The sequence below is a fragment of the Gallus gallus genome, chromosome 1 (assembly GCF_016699485.2).
Source record: "Gallus gallus isolate bGalGal1 chromosome 1, bGalGal1.mat.broiler.GRCg7b, whole genome shotgun sequence".
Lineage (NCBI taxonomy): Eukaryota > Metazoa > Chordata > Aves > Galliformes > Phasianidae > Gallus > Gallus gallus.
Window position 1 is genome coordinate 55,186,249 of NC_052532.1, and position 17,944 is coordinate 55,204,192.

Consider the following 17,944-nt stretch of genomic DNA (forward strand, 5'->3'; position numbering starts at 1 on the left):
CCTGTATGAATATCTGAAAAAGAAAGCCAGTTCACCTTACAGATCATGCTCTGCAATTGTGTCAATGTGGATACATGCCTATTTCCATTTTGGTCATAAATATTGTTTATTACCAGATTCAGTGTAATGGTTCTTAAAATATCCTAATGGTCTGTAGTTGTTTCTGGAAGAGCTTTTCAATTCAGTTCAGTGCTAGAACTGAAGACACAATAGAAATAAGAGAATATAGAACTTAGAAAACTTTCAGGTTTACCTTTTTCCCGCCTATAATATTGGGATATAACATTAAATGAATTTTCACATTTTTCATTTTGCATTTTCACAAAGTATCTTCATAGCTGGCATTCACTCCATGAATCTATGTATTTATTTTTATTACATTCAATATGAAAAGATGAATGAGGGATAATAAACAGTTTGGTTTGTTTGATGCATTATACATTTCCCAGGATAGTCAATAGGAGATGCCTACAGATTTTTATTGTGGAAATAATAATTAACAGGGAGCATAGTTGGGACTAAACAGCATTGCCACTGCATGGATCTCACATATTCATAAGCGTTTTCAAAAAGAGAATGAGACAGAAAGATAATGGCAGAGATAAAACTCACCTTGCAGTCCTTATATATCATACCTCCCTATAAATCTGTGTCTGGAATAGTCCAGCATGAAGCTGAGAGACAGTTAACTTTACAGAGAGAACTGTGAGGATTAAACACTCATCTCATGTGGCTCCCAGTGGTATCTAGCTGGGGGCCAGGGAGAGGTAGGCATCCTGGAAGCCATGGAAGGTCATTTTGGGTGACAAAAACAATGGATAGTTCATGCTATTCATGCTAGAAATGATGTGGTCCTCCCCCTTCCCCTTTTTCTCTCCCTTGGGCTGAATAATCACACTAGTGTAACACTGCCTGCTTGCCTACTTGCTTTAGGATATTGGACTGGCTTCTCTTGGATCATCTGAAGCAGAGATTGAGAAACTGTCCACAGTAAGTACAGGCAGCAGTTTAATATCAGAGGCAAAACCAAAAGGCTCACTGCATATTCCTCACTGTTCAGGGAAGGCTATTCTCTAATGTCACAGATTAACCATGCAAAAATGAGAGCATCAGCAGAACTGTCTTTTCTCCACAGCAACAGGTTAGGGAGGTGCAGGAGCAGGAGCTGGAGCCCCTCTGGAGGAGCCCAGAAGCATGTGATTCCACCCTGAGGAAATGCTTACACTTTTCGCTGCTGTAGGAATGTGCTCCCAAATCTGAGTCTCTACAGTTCCAGTCACAGAAGGGTCCCAATTCACTTTACAGATTCACCTTAGAGACTGGATACTCAGTATGATTCCTGCAATTTCTCCTACAGAGAGAGGCTCAGGGCACCATCAGAATTCAAGGAACCTCATATTCATTACTCTCACAAAATTTGTGAGCATTCTGAAACCAGATACTGACACTTGGTTCTGAATCACCAGTCTTTATACATCTGTGAAAACAACTCATGTAACCCCTGGCTGCCATCTTAACTTGGTCTGAAAGTGGGGTGGAGGACAGATAATTTTTTTCTGATAACAGCAGCCATTTCTCACTCTTGATTATATTTTTAGTTTTATCCTCATCCACCAGGATGAGGAATGTGCAGGAAATGGGGTAGATGAGAGGAGATGGTCACACCTGATATTCCTCAACCAGTGCACAGGCCCACTCCTGCTGAAGTAGAATGAGGCACAGTTTGAACAAGATTATGACTCATCTAAAATCTATTTGTAGGCAGATGTATGTTACTCCTTTCTTACACTGGAAAGGATGTGATAAGATTAAGATTCATGTTTCAATTAGTGCTAAGAATGATGTGTGCCAGGAAGACATTTTGTGTTATTTCCCAGGTCTTGGTAAGATTGGGTGAAGGCCAGTGTCTTACACAGCATTCCTCTGCAAGTGTCCCTCTCTGGCTCTGGACAGGATAGGGTTCATGTTAACAGATAAGTCCTAAATCTAAAATTTTCACAATATCATCTAGGGTTTTGGGAGATAGAATGACAGAACCGTTTTGAAAGAGCTTCCTGCTGTTAAGGATTTGTGAGAATACTACTTATTCAGTGCCATTCAGATATTCTGAATAGTAAACATATTCTGGATTAGCCTCTCAACCTTCAAATTTTTTAAGTTAGACATCTAACCTAGGCTTATTTTTTAGGTTTCTTCACCAGAAAATGAACCTAAAGAATGTTTAATGGATTTTCTATCCTGACAGAGATGTCTACCCTAAATTCTTGTTTTCTCTGGAAGTCCCTAACACACTTCATTAATTATAATACTGTAACTAGCCTAGGTGATAAAACAATATCTAAGCTTTCTAAAAGTTTATTAAAAGACACAAAGCTATATTTTTTGAATGTCTTGTATTTTCCATGTTTTATACAACACCTACCTGGTATCTCAGGGGTCAAGCTGCATCCAGAATTGCTTCCTCACAATCCATTTCCTCATACTGTACAATAAGGGAAAGGCTAACAGGTTAGAAGAGCCAAGAGTAGGTTTTACCACACCACTGTCCAGCAGGTAAAGGAAATATGATCCTAATCATGCTTTATTGCAAGAAAATCCCAGAGAGACGTACCTTTATTTTCTATTGCAGCAAGATATGTTTAAAATTGGTATCTTTACGGGTACATTGTTGCTAAAGAATAAGTCATTCTTCAGTTCTTTTTAATGCTATCATATAAATCTAAGAGAAGGGAAACTGCCCTGTCAAGGACTTTTCTAAGTGTCTTGAACCCTCTGTGGGTGTTTAGCCATGCTTTTGGGAACTATCACAATTTGTCAGTTTTCACTGACTGTAGTGCAACTCAATTTTATTTATTAAAATCTATTTAAGAATAGCTACAATTATCGGGTTTTGTCCTTTTTGAGGAGTGAGAATAGGAAGGATGTCAGGTTTTTGAAAAACATGTATTATAATTTCTGTGTTTTATACATCAGAGAGAAAAAAAATAGTTTTCTTAAAACATATAGTTGTAAAATTTGAAGGAACGAAAACACTAATGATTAAGAATAAAAGAAGTTAGAAGGAAGGAAAAAAGAAAAGCTTAAAAATGAAATGCCTGTTGAGACTATGATTTTCAGAAATTGTTCTCATTATCAGCTTTATTGGTTTACTGTGGAGTTTGGTCTCTGCAAGCAAAATGGATCCATCAAAGCTTACGGGGCAGGACTGCTTTCATCTTATGGGGAGCTTATGGTATGTGTCATCTATATGGTATCAAAAGATTGCTGCAATGCAGTTTTCTAAACTCACTGGTAAAAGCAAGATATTTCCTCACATAAGACAATATTCTTTAAGATACTGATTTTTCTTTTCTGAAGAAATTCATTCTTCCTCACAAGAAGCAGGTGAGTAGAGGATAAACTACTGTAGGATTGTACAAGTTTTCAACCTTGAGAGATTAAATGTGAAGAAAGGAAACAACCTATAAAGTATCTGTTTTGCATATTATTTCTGCCCAGTGGTGATGCAACTGACTTGAACATAAAACTCATGTACTTTTCTAGACTATACGCTAGAGGGCAATATTATGCCTATTTATGAACTCAGCTGCACACTTGACCTTCATGCGCACGTAAATCTGATGTGACCAAACGAAGTGCCAAAAACTGTAAATAAGATGGACAATAGCAAATAGAAAATGCTTTAGAAATGTTACATTCATAAATGTATTTCAGAACTACTTTTACCTTAAATTTTATGCAGATTAAAATTTGCTTATGCAGGCTGGATACAGCTCTTCCTGGACAAAGCACCCAAAGAAAGAGAGACTGTATACCTATACAGAAAGCTTATCGGTTTCACCTCCTTTAGACAAACAGTTGGTAGGGGAGATATTCTCTTCTTCTCAGTTCTGCAGTGCACTGAAGCAAATTATCTGTTTTTCCATGCAAAATTTCCGGTGTCAGTAGTTCTCAGCTGCTTCAAGTTATGAAGATAGTGGGTGATTTTTGGCATTAGCAAGGACAAAAAGGGTTCTCAACAAAACCAAAAGAGAAGAGCAGGGACAAAGTACTCTTTTAAGATTCTTTATAAACTAGAAAGGAAAGTTTTCATGGGAGATATGTAAAAGCAGACAATAGACATTTCTGTGTACACATAGACACATCAGTCTACCACATAGCTACATTATACTTTCATGTGAAACCATGGTTTTGGATTAGTTCATGCTGGACTCCTATGATGAATACTTTATAGTTTTAAATCAAATACAATTACTTGTTAAACAGGATAATAAATGCCTCCAATACTTACGTAGCTTTTTGTGGTAATATGCACAGAACCTATATGCACAATATTACCTTCCTTTCTGTTTTCTTTTGATACAGTTGAACATAAAAGTCATACCAGAAACACCTGTCTTTGGTGGCTGGAATTGCATGTACCAGACTTGTACTTTCCTTCCTCACCAGACACCAACCAAAGTACCATTCTCTTCACTAGACACCAACCAACAAACTGTTCTGCTTTGGATTTAAGTAGTAGGCAAGCACTGCTTGTTCACAAAACTGTTCCATGCAACACAAAATGTAACAGCATCTCAGATTCACTAACTGTAAGGTTGGCTATAGAAGTGATAACCACCCTTGATTAATAGCTGATTGTTGTCATTACTTTGATTATCATTATTTGGATGGCAAAGTTGCTGGAAAAGCTTCTCATTTGGGGCTTCATCCATCTTATTTCTGAAATTACATATAGATGTGATGGCATTTGTGCTTAATAGGTAACGAAGAAGTATTATCTCTCAATCCCTTCCCTGCTTACTTTTCACATAATAACAAAAACAATGTGATGATTGGTAAGCAACTGATAAGCAGTTATGCTACGTGCCATGTGCTGACCCCATGTGAGCTCAGGAGATTTGTTCCTATGTAGCTTTTTGGACAGCAGATTAGTGGTTTCTGTGCACTTCACCTTGAGCATCTGAAACTTCTGGTACACTAATTATATCCATGGCTTTAAGCACTGAAGTTTCCTTTTAGGGCAGACTGATTCACTTCAAGGATTTTTGTTCGGAACAAAATAGAAATCCAGAAAGTTTCCATTTAATCATTCTAGTCTAGTTTAATTCTGACTTAAGTATAGGATCAATGGCAGTATAAGGGAAGTGCTGAGGCCCTATATTTAAGCAATTCCTGTTTAGCAACTTGAAAGCACATGACAACTCATTGTTTTTCACTGAAAGAGGATAAATATGTGTAATGCAATGCCTATTTCAATAGAAGTGACCTTTTTTCCCCCCCCTTTTTAACAAATACAGTGTTAGCCAGACAGTTTTGAGTTTTGTTAAAGAAGAGGAAGTAAAAGTTATTCCTTTCACATGGACCAGAAAGTAGCGAAGCTCATGGTGGCCTTGAGTTGCATAAGGAGGTCATTCTGTAGCTTTAGACTTGCTCTTGAAAAATCTCTAGATAGATTTCACTCTTGCCTGGGAGAAAGCCATTGTCCATCCTGATAGTAATTTGCTGGCCTTCTCAGTGCCACCCACTGATACCCTCAGTATAAATGATGAGATGCAGGCTTATCACTGGAATCCCCAGACTCAGTTTAATATCATCTAGGGGCCCAGAATACGTGAAACAGATAGGCTCTTTGCTGCTTGTATGACCAGGGAGACAAACTGCTGTAACCTGGGTGAACAAGAGGTTTTCTCATCACTGAAGGCTCCTGGACCAGTTAAAGCAGGGTGATTTGGTCTCTGAGGACACAGTAAAGATATAAGATATTAAGGCCAAATTGTTGGCTGCAAGAAGTTAATAACTAACCAGCTGGAAAGGGTGAGTAGTGTTGCATCTAGCTAATATTATGGGAGAATTCAGCATCAGCAAGGCATCTACAAACATCTCTGAACTGCAGTCTGGATTGACTCTCTGTGTGACTATGACAGTAACCCAAGGAATCATGTCCTGACTATGAATTCTTCCAAATGTTTTCCTATTCTCCATGACACCCACTCTTACCAGTAGGAACTCTATTTCAGGTATTTTCTGTGTATACGCTGACGCTGCCCAAACAATAACTCGGAGAAAGGCAGGTGATGAAAGGTAGAGGTGAAATGACCCCTGCCTGGTACTTGCACTTGAATCCATGTTACTTAACAAATCATTTAATGACAGCAACTAGGTATCAGAAAGGACAGGAAAACCATACCCAAGTCTAAACTGAACAGTTGTAATGGGTCTGACTGCTGGCCAACCTTGCCTCTTCTGAACTGTAAGAATTCCTCCCCAATAGCTCTCAGTATTGCACTGTTTATTTCACTATACTCTGTCAGCTGTTCTGCATTATCCAAAATGCTTCTCCTGTTAACACTCAGCTGGACTCTGTCCTACATACTGTAAAATCTTATGGCTCATACCGCACTTCTGGCAGCACTCAGTGCTACATATGCTTTTCTTGCAGCACAACAAGTACTTAACTTGTAGAGGCCTTTCAGGCCATCCGGTTTCAAGCAGAACTTCCACTAAAATCAATGGGATTTCAGCTCTGCTTCAATACTGACAGCATAGCAGGACCCCTGTGAGGTTTTGAGTTTCTAAAATCTTTTCCCATTAGTCCCCTGGGTTTCTAAGATTATAAGAGCAGCCTTATGGTTGTGTATATCATCCATCTTAGACTGTATGAATGCTCTCCAAGGTTTATTCTTCAATTACACACTGCAAATGAAGAACAGGAAAAATACCATCTTTTAGTGTTTTGTATTCTTGTTCTTATTTTTTTTAAGTCTATATGAATTTCTGCACGAGTTCTGCAGCAAATTGGCCTACTGGTTGAGGCAGGCCTCCAATGGTGGAGAGTTCAGGCTCAGTTCAGTGAAATATGCAAAAATGTGCTTAAGGGGACTGTTTGAATAAAGTCTTGAAAAGCGTCACCCAGTCTTACCAGCTCTTTACAAGTACCATGGGAACTGGCATTTGCATTATGAAATAGTGAAAGGAGCCTTCTGAAGACTGGAGAAGTAGAGAGAAAGACAAACAGGCAGCCAGCAAAAATGTCCCTAGTCTGTCCCTAATATGATGGGAGCCCTCTGTCCAGGTTGAGGATGCAAAGAAAGTTCTTGCTTTTGACCAGAGCTGGCTTTTTTTTTTTTTTTTTGTCAGTATCAAGAACATTTCACTCAAGTGAACACAGCACTCACTATCCCAGCTACTTGGAGGCCAAACCAGCTTTTAGGCACATCTGTAGTGTAGTCCAAATGGCACTGGAACTGGAACTGGTTTTAAGCTTGCCCTGGGTTCAGAAGAACCCGAGCAGAACTTTTAGAAGAAACTGTATGCTCCAAACACACACATGGAGTGCAGTGTACATTTATGTCTTGAGTGTTGGGAAAACTTGAAGAGTGCTTAACTGGCATGGGAGCTGTGCTGAAAATGTCAAGATCATCCCAGTCTGGGGAATTCAAAACAGTGCAGTGCAGTACCATGATTCTTCTGTGATATTGGTTGAAAACAGCAGCATGATACCGAGACAATTTTTTTGTTGTTGTTAGAGACTAACGTTCTGGGGCATAGCATAGAGTTCATCCTTCCTGTCTGAGAACGTGGCTATGGTACCAAATCACACAACAGTGTAATAGGGGAAATCTCTCTCTCTCTTATTCTGCTCAAACAGAACAAAACAGAACTTTTTATTGTTACTAACTGCTATTTATGAGAAACAGCTTTCATTGGTGAAAGAACAGGAATTGATACTACCTTTAACTATTGCACAAGTATTTCACAGCCCAGTAGGCAGTAATTCTTGCTATGTACAATCATCTATTCTAACCTTTGTTATTCCTGTTACAAAGTATGCTTTATCAAACGAGCCAGAGTACAAGCCCTTTGATCCAGAAGTGACTGCAGTTCACCCCTATCAGGATCAAGCCTTCCAGCCTGTCTATTTCATAGCAGAAAATTTTGAAGATGCCAAGGCCAAACTTCAGTAAGTAATTTCACTGAAGGGGACACACTAGCTTGAATCCTAATCATAAATACAACTACCACTACTGTAATAACTGTGCTAGGCTATCTTACTGCCCGTTTCTGCACAGTGGTTTTCTTAGAGTGAAGATATACATGACAATGGTTAACTGAGAAAAGCTTCACATGAAATCATAGCTATGTATTCTTATGCCCTTAACCATCGTTCATCTTACAGTGCCTTATCTTAGTAGCTTCTGAAAAGTGCCTCTGTATTATTCCAGACAAATGGGAAATAATGAAGAACTGACTTACCCAAGGTCACATGGAAAATTTATAGTAGGATCAGGAATTAACATGGATCAGCGGGGGGCTTAAAAACAAGATTGCCTTTCTCCTCTGATTATATCTGCACAAGAATGCAGACTCAGCATTCACAGGCAATCTAATTTCTACCAAGTAGCTGACTGCAACCTAAATAATATTATTTTACATTAGCTTGAGGTGTTTCTAAATGAATTTCTGTGACTGTGTTATGTAATAAGGGCTTTTGTTTTTTGCCTTTTTTGTTTTTTTTTTTTTTTTAAAGGAAGCAGAGTTTAAATTCTGGGCCTCCATCTCCAACAGTTAGAACAACAAGACCAATTCTGGCTGGAGGCAGGAGGCTGGTTGTGGAGCTACTGGGAAGCATGCAGGAGTTGAAATGAGGAATTTATTAGGGGAGGAGATCTCGGGCCAGACTTCTTCCCAGCTCCCCCCACCTCCTGCCCTGAAGCACTGTCTGCTGGGGTTATAGCAATAGCAAATTAGGCTCCTCATCTTAAATCTGAGGGTTCAGTTTTAGTTATTGTCTTGGCACTGTAAAAACACAGCTGAGAACTCACTGGCAGAAGAGAGACTTTCAAGAGCTTTTGATTCAGGCAGACCTGAAAAGAACTTAAAAGGACAAAGAATACACCATAGTCAGACTTAAAGCTTTTTCATACGTTTTTTTCAAGATAGTTGTTCAGCCAAGGCTCAAAATAACCAAAGACTTAAGAATCTGTCAGAACGGAAAACATAAGGCAACATCAGTACAGGGGGTTCCTACCAGCGTGTACTTAATGGAAACATTGTCAAAAATGGCAAGCAATTGTGGGTGTTGGTTTTTTTTTTTTTTCTTTCAATGCAGATGGCAAAATAGCCCAGGATGCCTAGTATGGATAGATTTTTAAGATTTTAAGCAGAAAGAGCTACTTCAGGTTATTTCTTGGAAGTGAAGGCAGCAGACATGCTGTGTTTCTGCATTCCTCTAGCTTGTGGTTGTAATAACTCTGAGCTGTGTTAACGTAGAGCTGTAAGAGCGCAGACGGATCTGAGCCAGCCACAGTGAAAAGCAGGCAATGCAGATCTTTTGGGCTGCAAAACACTTCAGCTGCAGGGAGGATATACTGCACCAGAAAACTTTAAGGAGTGAGAGTAAGGAAGATGTCACAGCAGCAACAGTCTGCTTGAGAAATCTATGCCTACATACTGATAAACTAGGTCCTGCATTTAGTGAAATAGTTTTTGAACTAGCAAATCTGTCTTCTTTCCTCACAGAAACTATGCAATGAAGATCAAGAAGCCTTTTTCTCTGTGCTACGACCCATTCACCAGCAGCATAGAGGTTCTGGATACACCACAGAAAGTCAAGAGGGAAGTCAGTCGACTGAAAGAGGACCTGAAAAACCTCTGCCTGTCCCTTGACAACCTCTCCTAAAACTGCAGCAGTACTTCTCACCTGGTACTGATATGTATGTAGGCAGTTCCAGCACTTGAAAATTTAGTGAAGTTGTAGCTGCATGCTAAAATCTTCATCCCACAAACAGCTCTGTCAAGCAAATCTTTTCACTGTAATTTAGGCTGCTGACTTAGTCACATTAATGAGTTCCTACTGAATATGCTTCAATGGCAAACAACACTAAATTACTCCAGTTTCTGGTAGGTGATATGAGCTGCAGCTGTTTGTTGCGTATTTATCTCTTATGTTAAATGTAAGTTTTTTATTCACCTTTTGAACTTATCTGTCACCGTTTGAAGTTATCTATCACAAAGTAGCACAGTAACTCTTCAGTCACAGAGTCTCTTCTTGCTTAAATGACATGATCACAATCTTTTGGGCTGGCTAGCTGCCTGCAGTCCTTGCAGCTAGCTCATTTCTGCTAGCAATTACGATCAGCTATTGTGCTCATAAACTATGAATGGTTCTCTTACAATGTACAAATACAAGAGTTTATAAGACAGACCTTTTATTTCTTCTTGCCATTTATTTTTTTCAGCAGTCATCTTATTTTGTTCAAATGTGGCTAAATAACGTTCTGTCATATTTAAGATCACAGAATATGTGTCCATTGGCTGAAAAAAAGACGGAAAAGATAGGAACTCTGAGGACCATGGTACTCTGGCTTTATAACATACCTGCTTGATTTGAAAAAGAAATTAAGATGCTGGGGAATAAAAAGATGGATGTGGAGAAACAGCTTCAAAGAAGCCTACAAGAAATGTCTCACTGAATTTTCATGGGATTCAGACAGTCCTGGACACTCTTAAATATCTTTGTGGGTTTTTTCTTTATTTGTTTGTTTGTTTTTGGCATTCCGATGATTGCAGTAATAATTAAAATTACAAAGGTACTAAACATCAATACATTCTAAGATCAAACATCAGAAGCAACATAGCTTTGATATGAATACAATATCAGGTATGTGCTGCAACTCATCTTGCCTCCTACTCTAGTCTTTTTCTCAGATGTGCCTAAAATTTATTTACACTCCGTGAGTCACATTTCACAGAAACAATCCTTTATTGTCCTTTCATTTCCATCTTCCACTGTTCACAAATAGAGACTAATTTAGGAAAAGAAGAGTAGGCTCATGCTTGGAAGACTCCCTCTTTGCTTAGCGGTAATGTTGAAACAGGTTATGGGGATGGCATAAACAGGAGCTATGTGGATCTCATGGCTGAATCTGGGTGACAGTATTCACAGATGTCAGTGTAGATTTATCCTGTGCAGCAAAGAAACCTTGCTCGTATTTTCAAAAGTGTATTTAGGTTAAGGCAGACAGCAAGCTTATAGTTTGTTCACTGCTATCCACTAACTGACAGCATACATGGCCTGAACTCTGATGTAAATGTGAGGTGGTTTGGCTCTGGGAAAAGAGTCATCAACTTTGCCTTAACTGGTCACCATGGAATAAGAGCATGTACACAGAAAGTTACGGCAGAGCAATTCACATGCTGTTATTTCACACAGAGCTTATCTCCCTGTAATTTGTCAATGTGCCAGGCTCTACAGAAACTCTCTTATTGGGACTGGGTTAATGGGATTTTGTCTCTTAAATCTTCATGTCCATAAGCACTTCAGAAAATTCTCCCATGAGCACTAATAGAGAATTCAAGATCTGTGAAGCTGCTGCAATGGCTCCATTTTATTAAAATGTGGTGATACCTAACAAATTTGGAAGTATCTTGGCAAACAGGCTATGGTCCCCTTCGTCTAAACAGCAGGAACATTTCAAGCTCTTTCTTTTTCATTGAAGCCCTGGATTTTTCTATTCTACTTCAGGAAAATATTTTTCTATTGTAAAACCTATTTTGCTAGAGATTCAGACAGGGACTGGCTGAAGTGGATTCCTTTGCTTTTGGTATATTTCTGCTGTGATGTATGATGATCTCTCAAAATTCTTTTATGGATTTAATTCTACTTACCCTGCTTTTACACACTCACAAGTACCGTTTTTCTTCAGAGCAATCTGTTCGGTTACATATTGTAATAATTTATCTGTGCATTTGCTGCCAAATGGTACATAGGCAAAAATGCTTGATAGCTCACAACAGATTGTTTTCAGAAATATTATTTTCATCAACCAGTTACATTACATTTCAAATTGAAATGTGTGCACCACCTTTGTGTGTTTTCTTTTTTCTTTCTTTTTAAGTGGAGGATAATGCCAGAGCGAAAGAGCTATCAAAATATTTTCTATAGATGGATTCCATAGGCCATAGAGTCTTTTTCATGTATTCCCTCTGAAACGGTTGAATGTGGAGTTTATACTTGAGTTTGGCTATTGCTCAGAACAGACCTATATTTGGAAGAAATGAGAGACCTGACGGATTTGTTTTGCCCAAGGCCTCACACTTTCCTTGGAGGAACTCCAGGCCCGCCCACACACCCTTGTCTTTTCCAGTTCCTGTAGCAATGAGAGAAAAAGAAACCATTTGGAGCCAGATTCTCCAATCATTACACATGCTGAGTAGTACCTGATCTCTCGAATAATCCCAACAACAGTACTGAGCCTATTAAAGTGCTGTATGCAGAAATTCAGAGCAGGATTATCAAAACCTCTATGGGTGTACTTGCTTTTTTATTCTCTTAGTGGTAGTCAGTTTGAATATATGGTTAGGGTAGGCTCCAGCACAGCTTAACAACGTTTCAAAAGTAATGAATTTCACTACTTAAACTATTAAGAAGCAAAAATATTTTTTCCAAAGGAGGCATTTTTTCTTTCCTTACTAGGGCAAACCTTACCCCTAAATAACCATATTTGATGCTTTTTTCTAATTTGGATCAAATTCTTCTTACTCAATGTAATGACAAGACAAAAGCCTTCAGGGTTACATCCTTATGAGATATGCTGGTCAGGTTGCTCTTCCAACAGCCATTTTTTCAGTTTCTCACAGAAGCCAAGAAGTACCTCATACTCTTGTCAGTCTAAGACGGGGGTGATGTGAGAGGTACTGATGGGGCCTCCCAATGAAAATAATGGCAGAGGAAAAAGCACCAACCAGTAAAAATATGTCTTGTCTTTTTGTCAGCTTGCATTTCAGCAGTTTCACATTAATCTTGCACAAGAAGGCTCCAAAGCCAAGTAAAACACATCCTGTGACTTGAAACTGAACTGATGAACTCCCCATGGGTCCTTTGCTTATCCCGATAAACTTATTTTTCCTAGATGGAGTGCATTTAGAACAAAATAGTATATGTTATTAAATCTGTATTGTGTTGTTACGTTATACATGGGAGAGTTAGTAAATTCAGTTTGTGGGTTTGTTTTGTTTTTTTGGCTAATCAAGTCTGACCTCTACCAATTTTGGTCCACTCTCAAGCCTCCAGCTGTTTCCCCGCTTCCCTGCAGATTTTCTAGGGATGCCAAGGGTACCACTGCGTAAGGAGAATACACAGTTATGCAATTTGGGGAATTTGGCAGGACAGGAAGAGGAAATTTAGGCAGGCCTCCCACCCACTCCCATGAGAAACAGTATTGTATTACAAGGCAGAACTGTCATCCTCCGAAAGACCTTCTCAATCATCTCCCTCTGGCTCCTTTAACATTTCAACTTTTCTACTACCTGATGAACATAAAACCATACCTAACCAACTAAGGAAATCACAGAATCAATCAAACAAGCATACAGAAGTCCTTCCCAGAAAGGAACCACTACATTTCACTCAGCCTCCCTTGCCTCTGCTGACTCACGAAGGAGGAAGAAAATAAACAAACAAATAATTTAAATAAAAGCAAAATTCCACAAAAATGATAGTGTAATCCTGAAGAAACTTAAAACATGGCATTTTTCACTGTGCAGCTACTCACATGAAGATCGTCTTACAGCCGTGACTGAAATGCCACAACTTACCCAGTAAATTGTGGCCATCAGTTAATCACAGACAGAAGTGTTCCATGACTGTTGGAGACAGAAGATAAAACTACTAAGAAAAACCCTCTTGTAGCCTTGCCTTACTGAAAAAACAGAAGGTTCTCTGGAGTCTGCTTCAGTAGATATTCTACTGCATGGAAAAATTCCAACTGGCAAAGAAATAAAGGGGTATAGACATACATCTCTCCTAATGTCACCCCACCACTAAACAGAAGTTGATATGTGGGCTTTTAGATTTAGTTAGAGGACATTACTTTGCAGCATTCCCCAGCTGATGCACGGTCAGAAGCTGGTAGAAAGGTTACTGTCTGTATCATATTATATGTACATTAACTTTGGGTAACACTAGTGGCTGAGGCCCAAAGTGAAAGCAAATCTCTGGCAACCTCTCCCACCACAAGAATTCCTCAGGGGAAAGAAAGCCAAACTAGAAGATGAGTGTGGCTGACAACTGGGAGAACAAAAGAACAGTACATGGAAAGGACTTGTGGATAAACCCAAAACATGTTTATTTTGCATGTGTTGTTTCATATATTTGAGAAAAAAATATATCCATTTAAAAGGGAGCCTTAATATAAAGGAATAAAGTTCATACCTTCAAAAGCATAGATAAGCTAAGGTCACCTAAGACTTTTCAACTGTGCTTGATGCGTGTTAACCTCAAATAAGATATTGGCTTTCAAGATGTTTTTCAAAGGTTAGAAAATAGAAAAGGGGTCTTTGGCTTTTGGGAAAGAGGTTTTTTACATGCTGTGTGAGAAAGTTGAAACTGCCCAGGAAGTATTGATGCCTTACAAGACTCAAGAACCCTAAATTTTGAATGAAGGCTACCTTAAGTGGGGAAAGAAAACACCGAAGTAGTGCCTCCTCTGCAGAAGACTGTAAATTCGTTATTGCTATAGCTTTATGCTAGGTACTGCTTTCCACCCTGCTTAACTATTTTGTCATGACTTTTCTTTTTTCCCTTTATTTAAAATGCTGATTGCTGATCTCCTTGACTTGTGCTTGAAAATGGGAAAAATTCTGTCACTGAACTCAATAAACTTTACTATGACTTTCTCAGGGTTTTGGATGGTACTTGAGCAACAAATAGGCCCTCTTAAGCTTAAACTTGGCCCTTGCTGAAGACAACAGACCTAGCCAAATGGTTACGTTTGGCTAAAAGAGGTGACAGCTACCATCCAATGTATGCAAAACAGATTTCTACTTCTATCCACAATTAGTATAGTTTATCTTCAAGGCACATCTTTCCCAAAATTATTCAGGGCAGATTTGAACATAAACTACTAACTATAAAACATAGCACATAATGACCGTCAGGTAAAGTAGACTGAAAAAAAATAAAACAACAAATCTAGTCTAGAAGAACAATACCAGAACTGGACAGTTTGAAATAATTTTCTAACAATTACAAGGCCTACTTCTGCTGTTACTGAAGCCCTGGATATGCTTTTGACTTTGGTAAAGCCAGTTTGACTGATCCCAGTCATAAATTCTGAATCAATAGCAAAATTCCTATTGAACAGACTAATCATTAAAATGTGGAAAAAAAAATAAAGGGTCGATTTACAGTCATATTTCTGTGCTGCATTTATTACTCTCATATTTACTGACAGAGGGGGAAAAAACCCAAGCAATTATCATTACTATTGAAATATTCCTTGAAGTGGTAGACTGGCACATTTAAATTTTCTGTCACAAATAGACAATTAAAATAAGTGATAGAAGAAAAATATCTATTAACTTGTTAATTAACAAATACTGCATTTCAAGAATATCTCGCAAGACAAAACAGACAATCATCATTAGGTTTTGTAAAAGTGTTAGAAACATTCTCAATAGAACTCATAAAAAAAAAAAAAAAGACTGTTTTTAAGTATTTCCTGAATGAATCCCAAAACTGATGGGTTAGAAATGGAATGTGTGTTGGATGATGATATGAATTTTGTACAGTGTTTAAGTCTTGCACTTCAGACATTTCAGTTTTGTTCTTACACTTGTGTTAGTTCATATTTCTTGTTTTAAATCTAAGTAAACAAAATGATTTCACTCAAATCTTGAGTCTCCAATGTCCTACAAAGGCAGGCTTTGCAACCAAATCCAAATTTTAACTCCACATATGAAATACTGTGTTAGCTGTAGGGAGCTTGAGGAGGAAGAAGTTTCCGAAATGAAACTTGTCAGTTGTAACTTTTTTCCAATTACCAGTCTTCATCCCTGGACAAGAAGCAAATCAACATTGCCAGCATGGGCTTGATTTTAGACAGCTTGTTATCCAATATGGGTACTAAGTTTATACACAGTTTAGTAATAATTTCACCCCATCACTGATGTAATAATAAGTTAATGGTGATATAGCTTGCTTGGGATGTGGGCAAATCATCCAAGCATGTTTTCTTGTTATGTCATTAGTTTCTGCAATGCTATTTTCCTTGCCTTAATGGAGCTCAAGAAAAACTTCAAACAAACAAACAAACAAACAAACAAACAAACAGTAATAACAAAACCGAAACAATGAACTGAACAACAAAAGAAGAAGAAACAGCAGAAGAAAACTGACTTTCCTATTGCCTTGACATCTCTATTTATACAGGAATCAGACTGAAAACATAAAGCAAATAGACAATTAAGTCTTTACGCAGAAAATTTCACAGTTCGTCATTCTTTACTACTTAAATCACAAAGATGGTCTGTAAAAAAATCTTGATTAATTTCTGCAAGTTGTTCTTCACATTCCACTAGTTTACTAAAGCCTCTAGGTGTTGGTCAAGAGATGAAGAAAATAAGAGTTATTAAAAGGGCTGTTGGGCTCAGTCTGGTTCCCAGTGATGGTTTAGTTTTATATCACAAGATAAAATAAAATGGTACTACTCCACCAGTTTCAGTAGAGCTATGTTAGGCTATGCCAAACGGAGTATCATAGCCCAGTATGCTGAGTGAGAATTCAGGAAAGAAAGTTCAGATTTAGAGTTTTCTACTATAGCAGTTTTGAGCTTATGGAATTCTAACCATATTTGTCTGCAAGAGAGAGGAAAATAAATTGCATAACTTAGGAAATAAAAAGCAAGGAGTCTTTTTTTTTTTTTTTTTTTTTTTAATGTAAGGAGCCCAATTTAGAATCATAGAGTTATTAAATTCGGAAAAGACCACAAAGTCCAACTACTGACTCTTCACCACCATGCCCACTAAGTCGGGTCCCATTCTTCCCCACTTGTAAAAGTGAGGAAGAATGTAGTCCCATATGTAGGAGAACTAATAAAAAACAAAAAGAAGTGCTTTTCTCTGAATTCTTCCTTCGTCATCACAGAATATACTGCAACAAATTTGTCTTCAGAGAAAAACAGGTTCAGCCTTTGTCACGTTACCATACTTCCACTCTTAGGAAAGAAGTTACTTTCAATGTGCATGAATATCCTTCACTAGTAAGATCTCAGTAAACAAAATTAATACATATCTAAGAGTAAATTATTTGGTACATTATCCATTTCTCCATGGCATCTGTGCCAAGTCACAGTATTGGTCTGTCCTGTCGCACTTTAACCTGGCTTAGATTCCCAGTGAAACAGAGGAGCAAAGGGACAACTGGTGAATGGAAACAGGAGAGAGTCCTGTATTTCTGACAGACCCATGCAACAATTTTAGTGTGCTTGAGGCAAATCAAGGGATGAGGGATCTAGTCATGGAGCTGAACTGGAAAAGCTCCTATAGTGCATTTGCTGCCCACTATCTCTAAGCTTAGCTTGTGTTTTTGCCACAGCAAAAAGAAAGACAGTCTTTCCCATCTCTCCATAATACAGACTGGCTGGGGCCAGAAGGGAGCTGTAATGCTTCAATTGCTTCTTCAGAAAAAGAAGATGGAGGGGAAAACTACTAAAGAGTATAAGAAGTCATTCATGCCCCACAGTACCCATGGGCAGGACATTATCCTGAAGGCGGAATCAAAACAATGAAGTTTTTCCTCTCTGCCAAAATGGAAACACTGAGATCAATGTCTGGAATGATGAAGAAGCTGCTGAACAGAATCACAGTGAGGTTGGAAGGCACTGCAGGTGATTATCTAGTCTGTCACCTCAAAGAGAGTAGAGTCAACTAGAAGAGCCTCAAGTTGTTCCAGGGAAGGTTCAGTTTGGATATTAGGAAAATTTTATTCTCAGAAATAGTAGTTAGGCATTGGAATGGCTTGCCCAGGGGTGTGGTAAAGTCATAGTCCTTGGAGGTGTTTAAGGAAAGGGTAGATATAGTAGTTAGTGACATGCTTTAGTGGGTAACGTTGGTGGTAGGTGAATGGTTGGACTAGATGATCTTAGAGGTCTTTTCTAACCAT

The 17,944-nt window shown here is 38.4% G+C and overlaps 1 protein-coding gene across 1 annotated transcript in view; it reads left to right on the forward strand.

Moving 5' to 3' along the window:
* The window catches only part of THL (tyrosine hydroxylase), a 33,435-nt gene extending 18,625 nt beyond the window's left edge, over positions 1–14,810 (forward strand). The window contains exons 9-12 of the mRNA XM_001235000.5: positions 934–990; positions 3,137–3,232; positions 7,830–7,963; positions 9,523–14,810. Coding sequence (XP_001235001.2) covers positions 934–990; positions 3,137–3,232; positions 7,830–7,963; positions 9,523–9,682 — 447 coding nt within the window. The 3' untranslated portion in view covers positions 9,683–14,810. The remainder of the gene's footprint in view (positions 1–933; positions 991–3,136; positions 3,233–7,829; positions 7,964–9,522) is intronic.
* Positions 14,811–17,944: the final 3,134 nt, after the last annotated feature.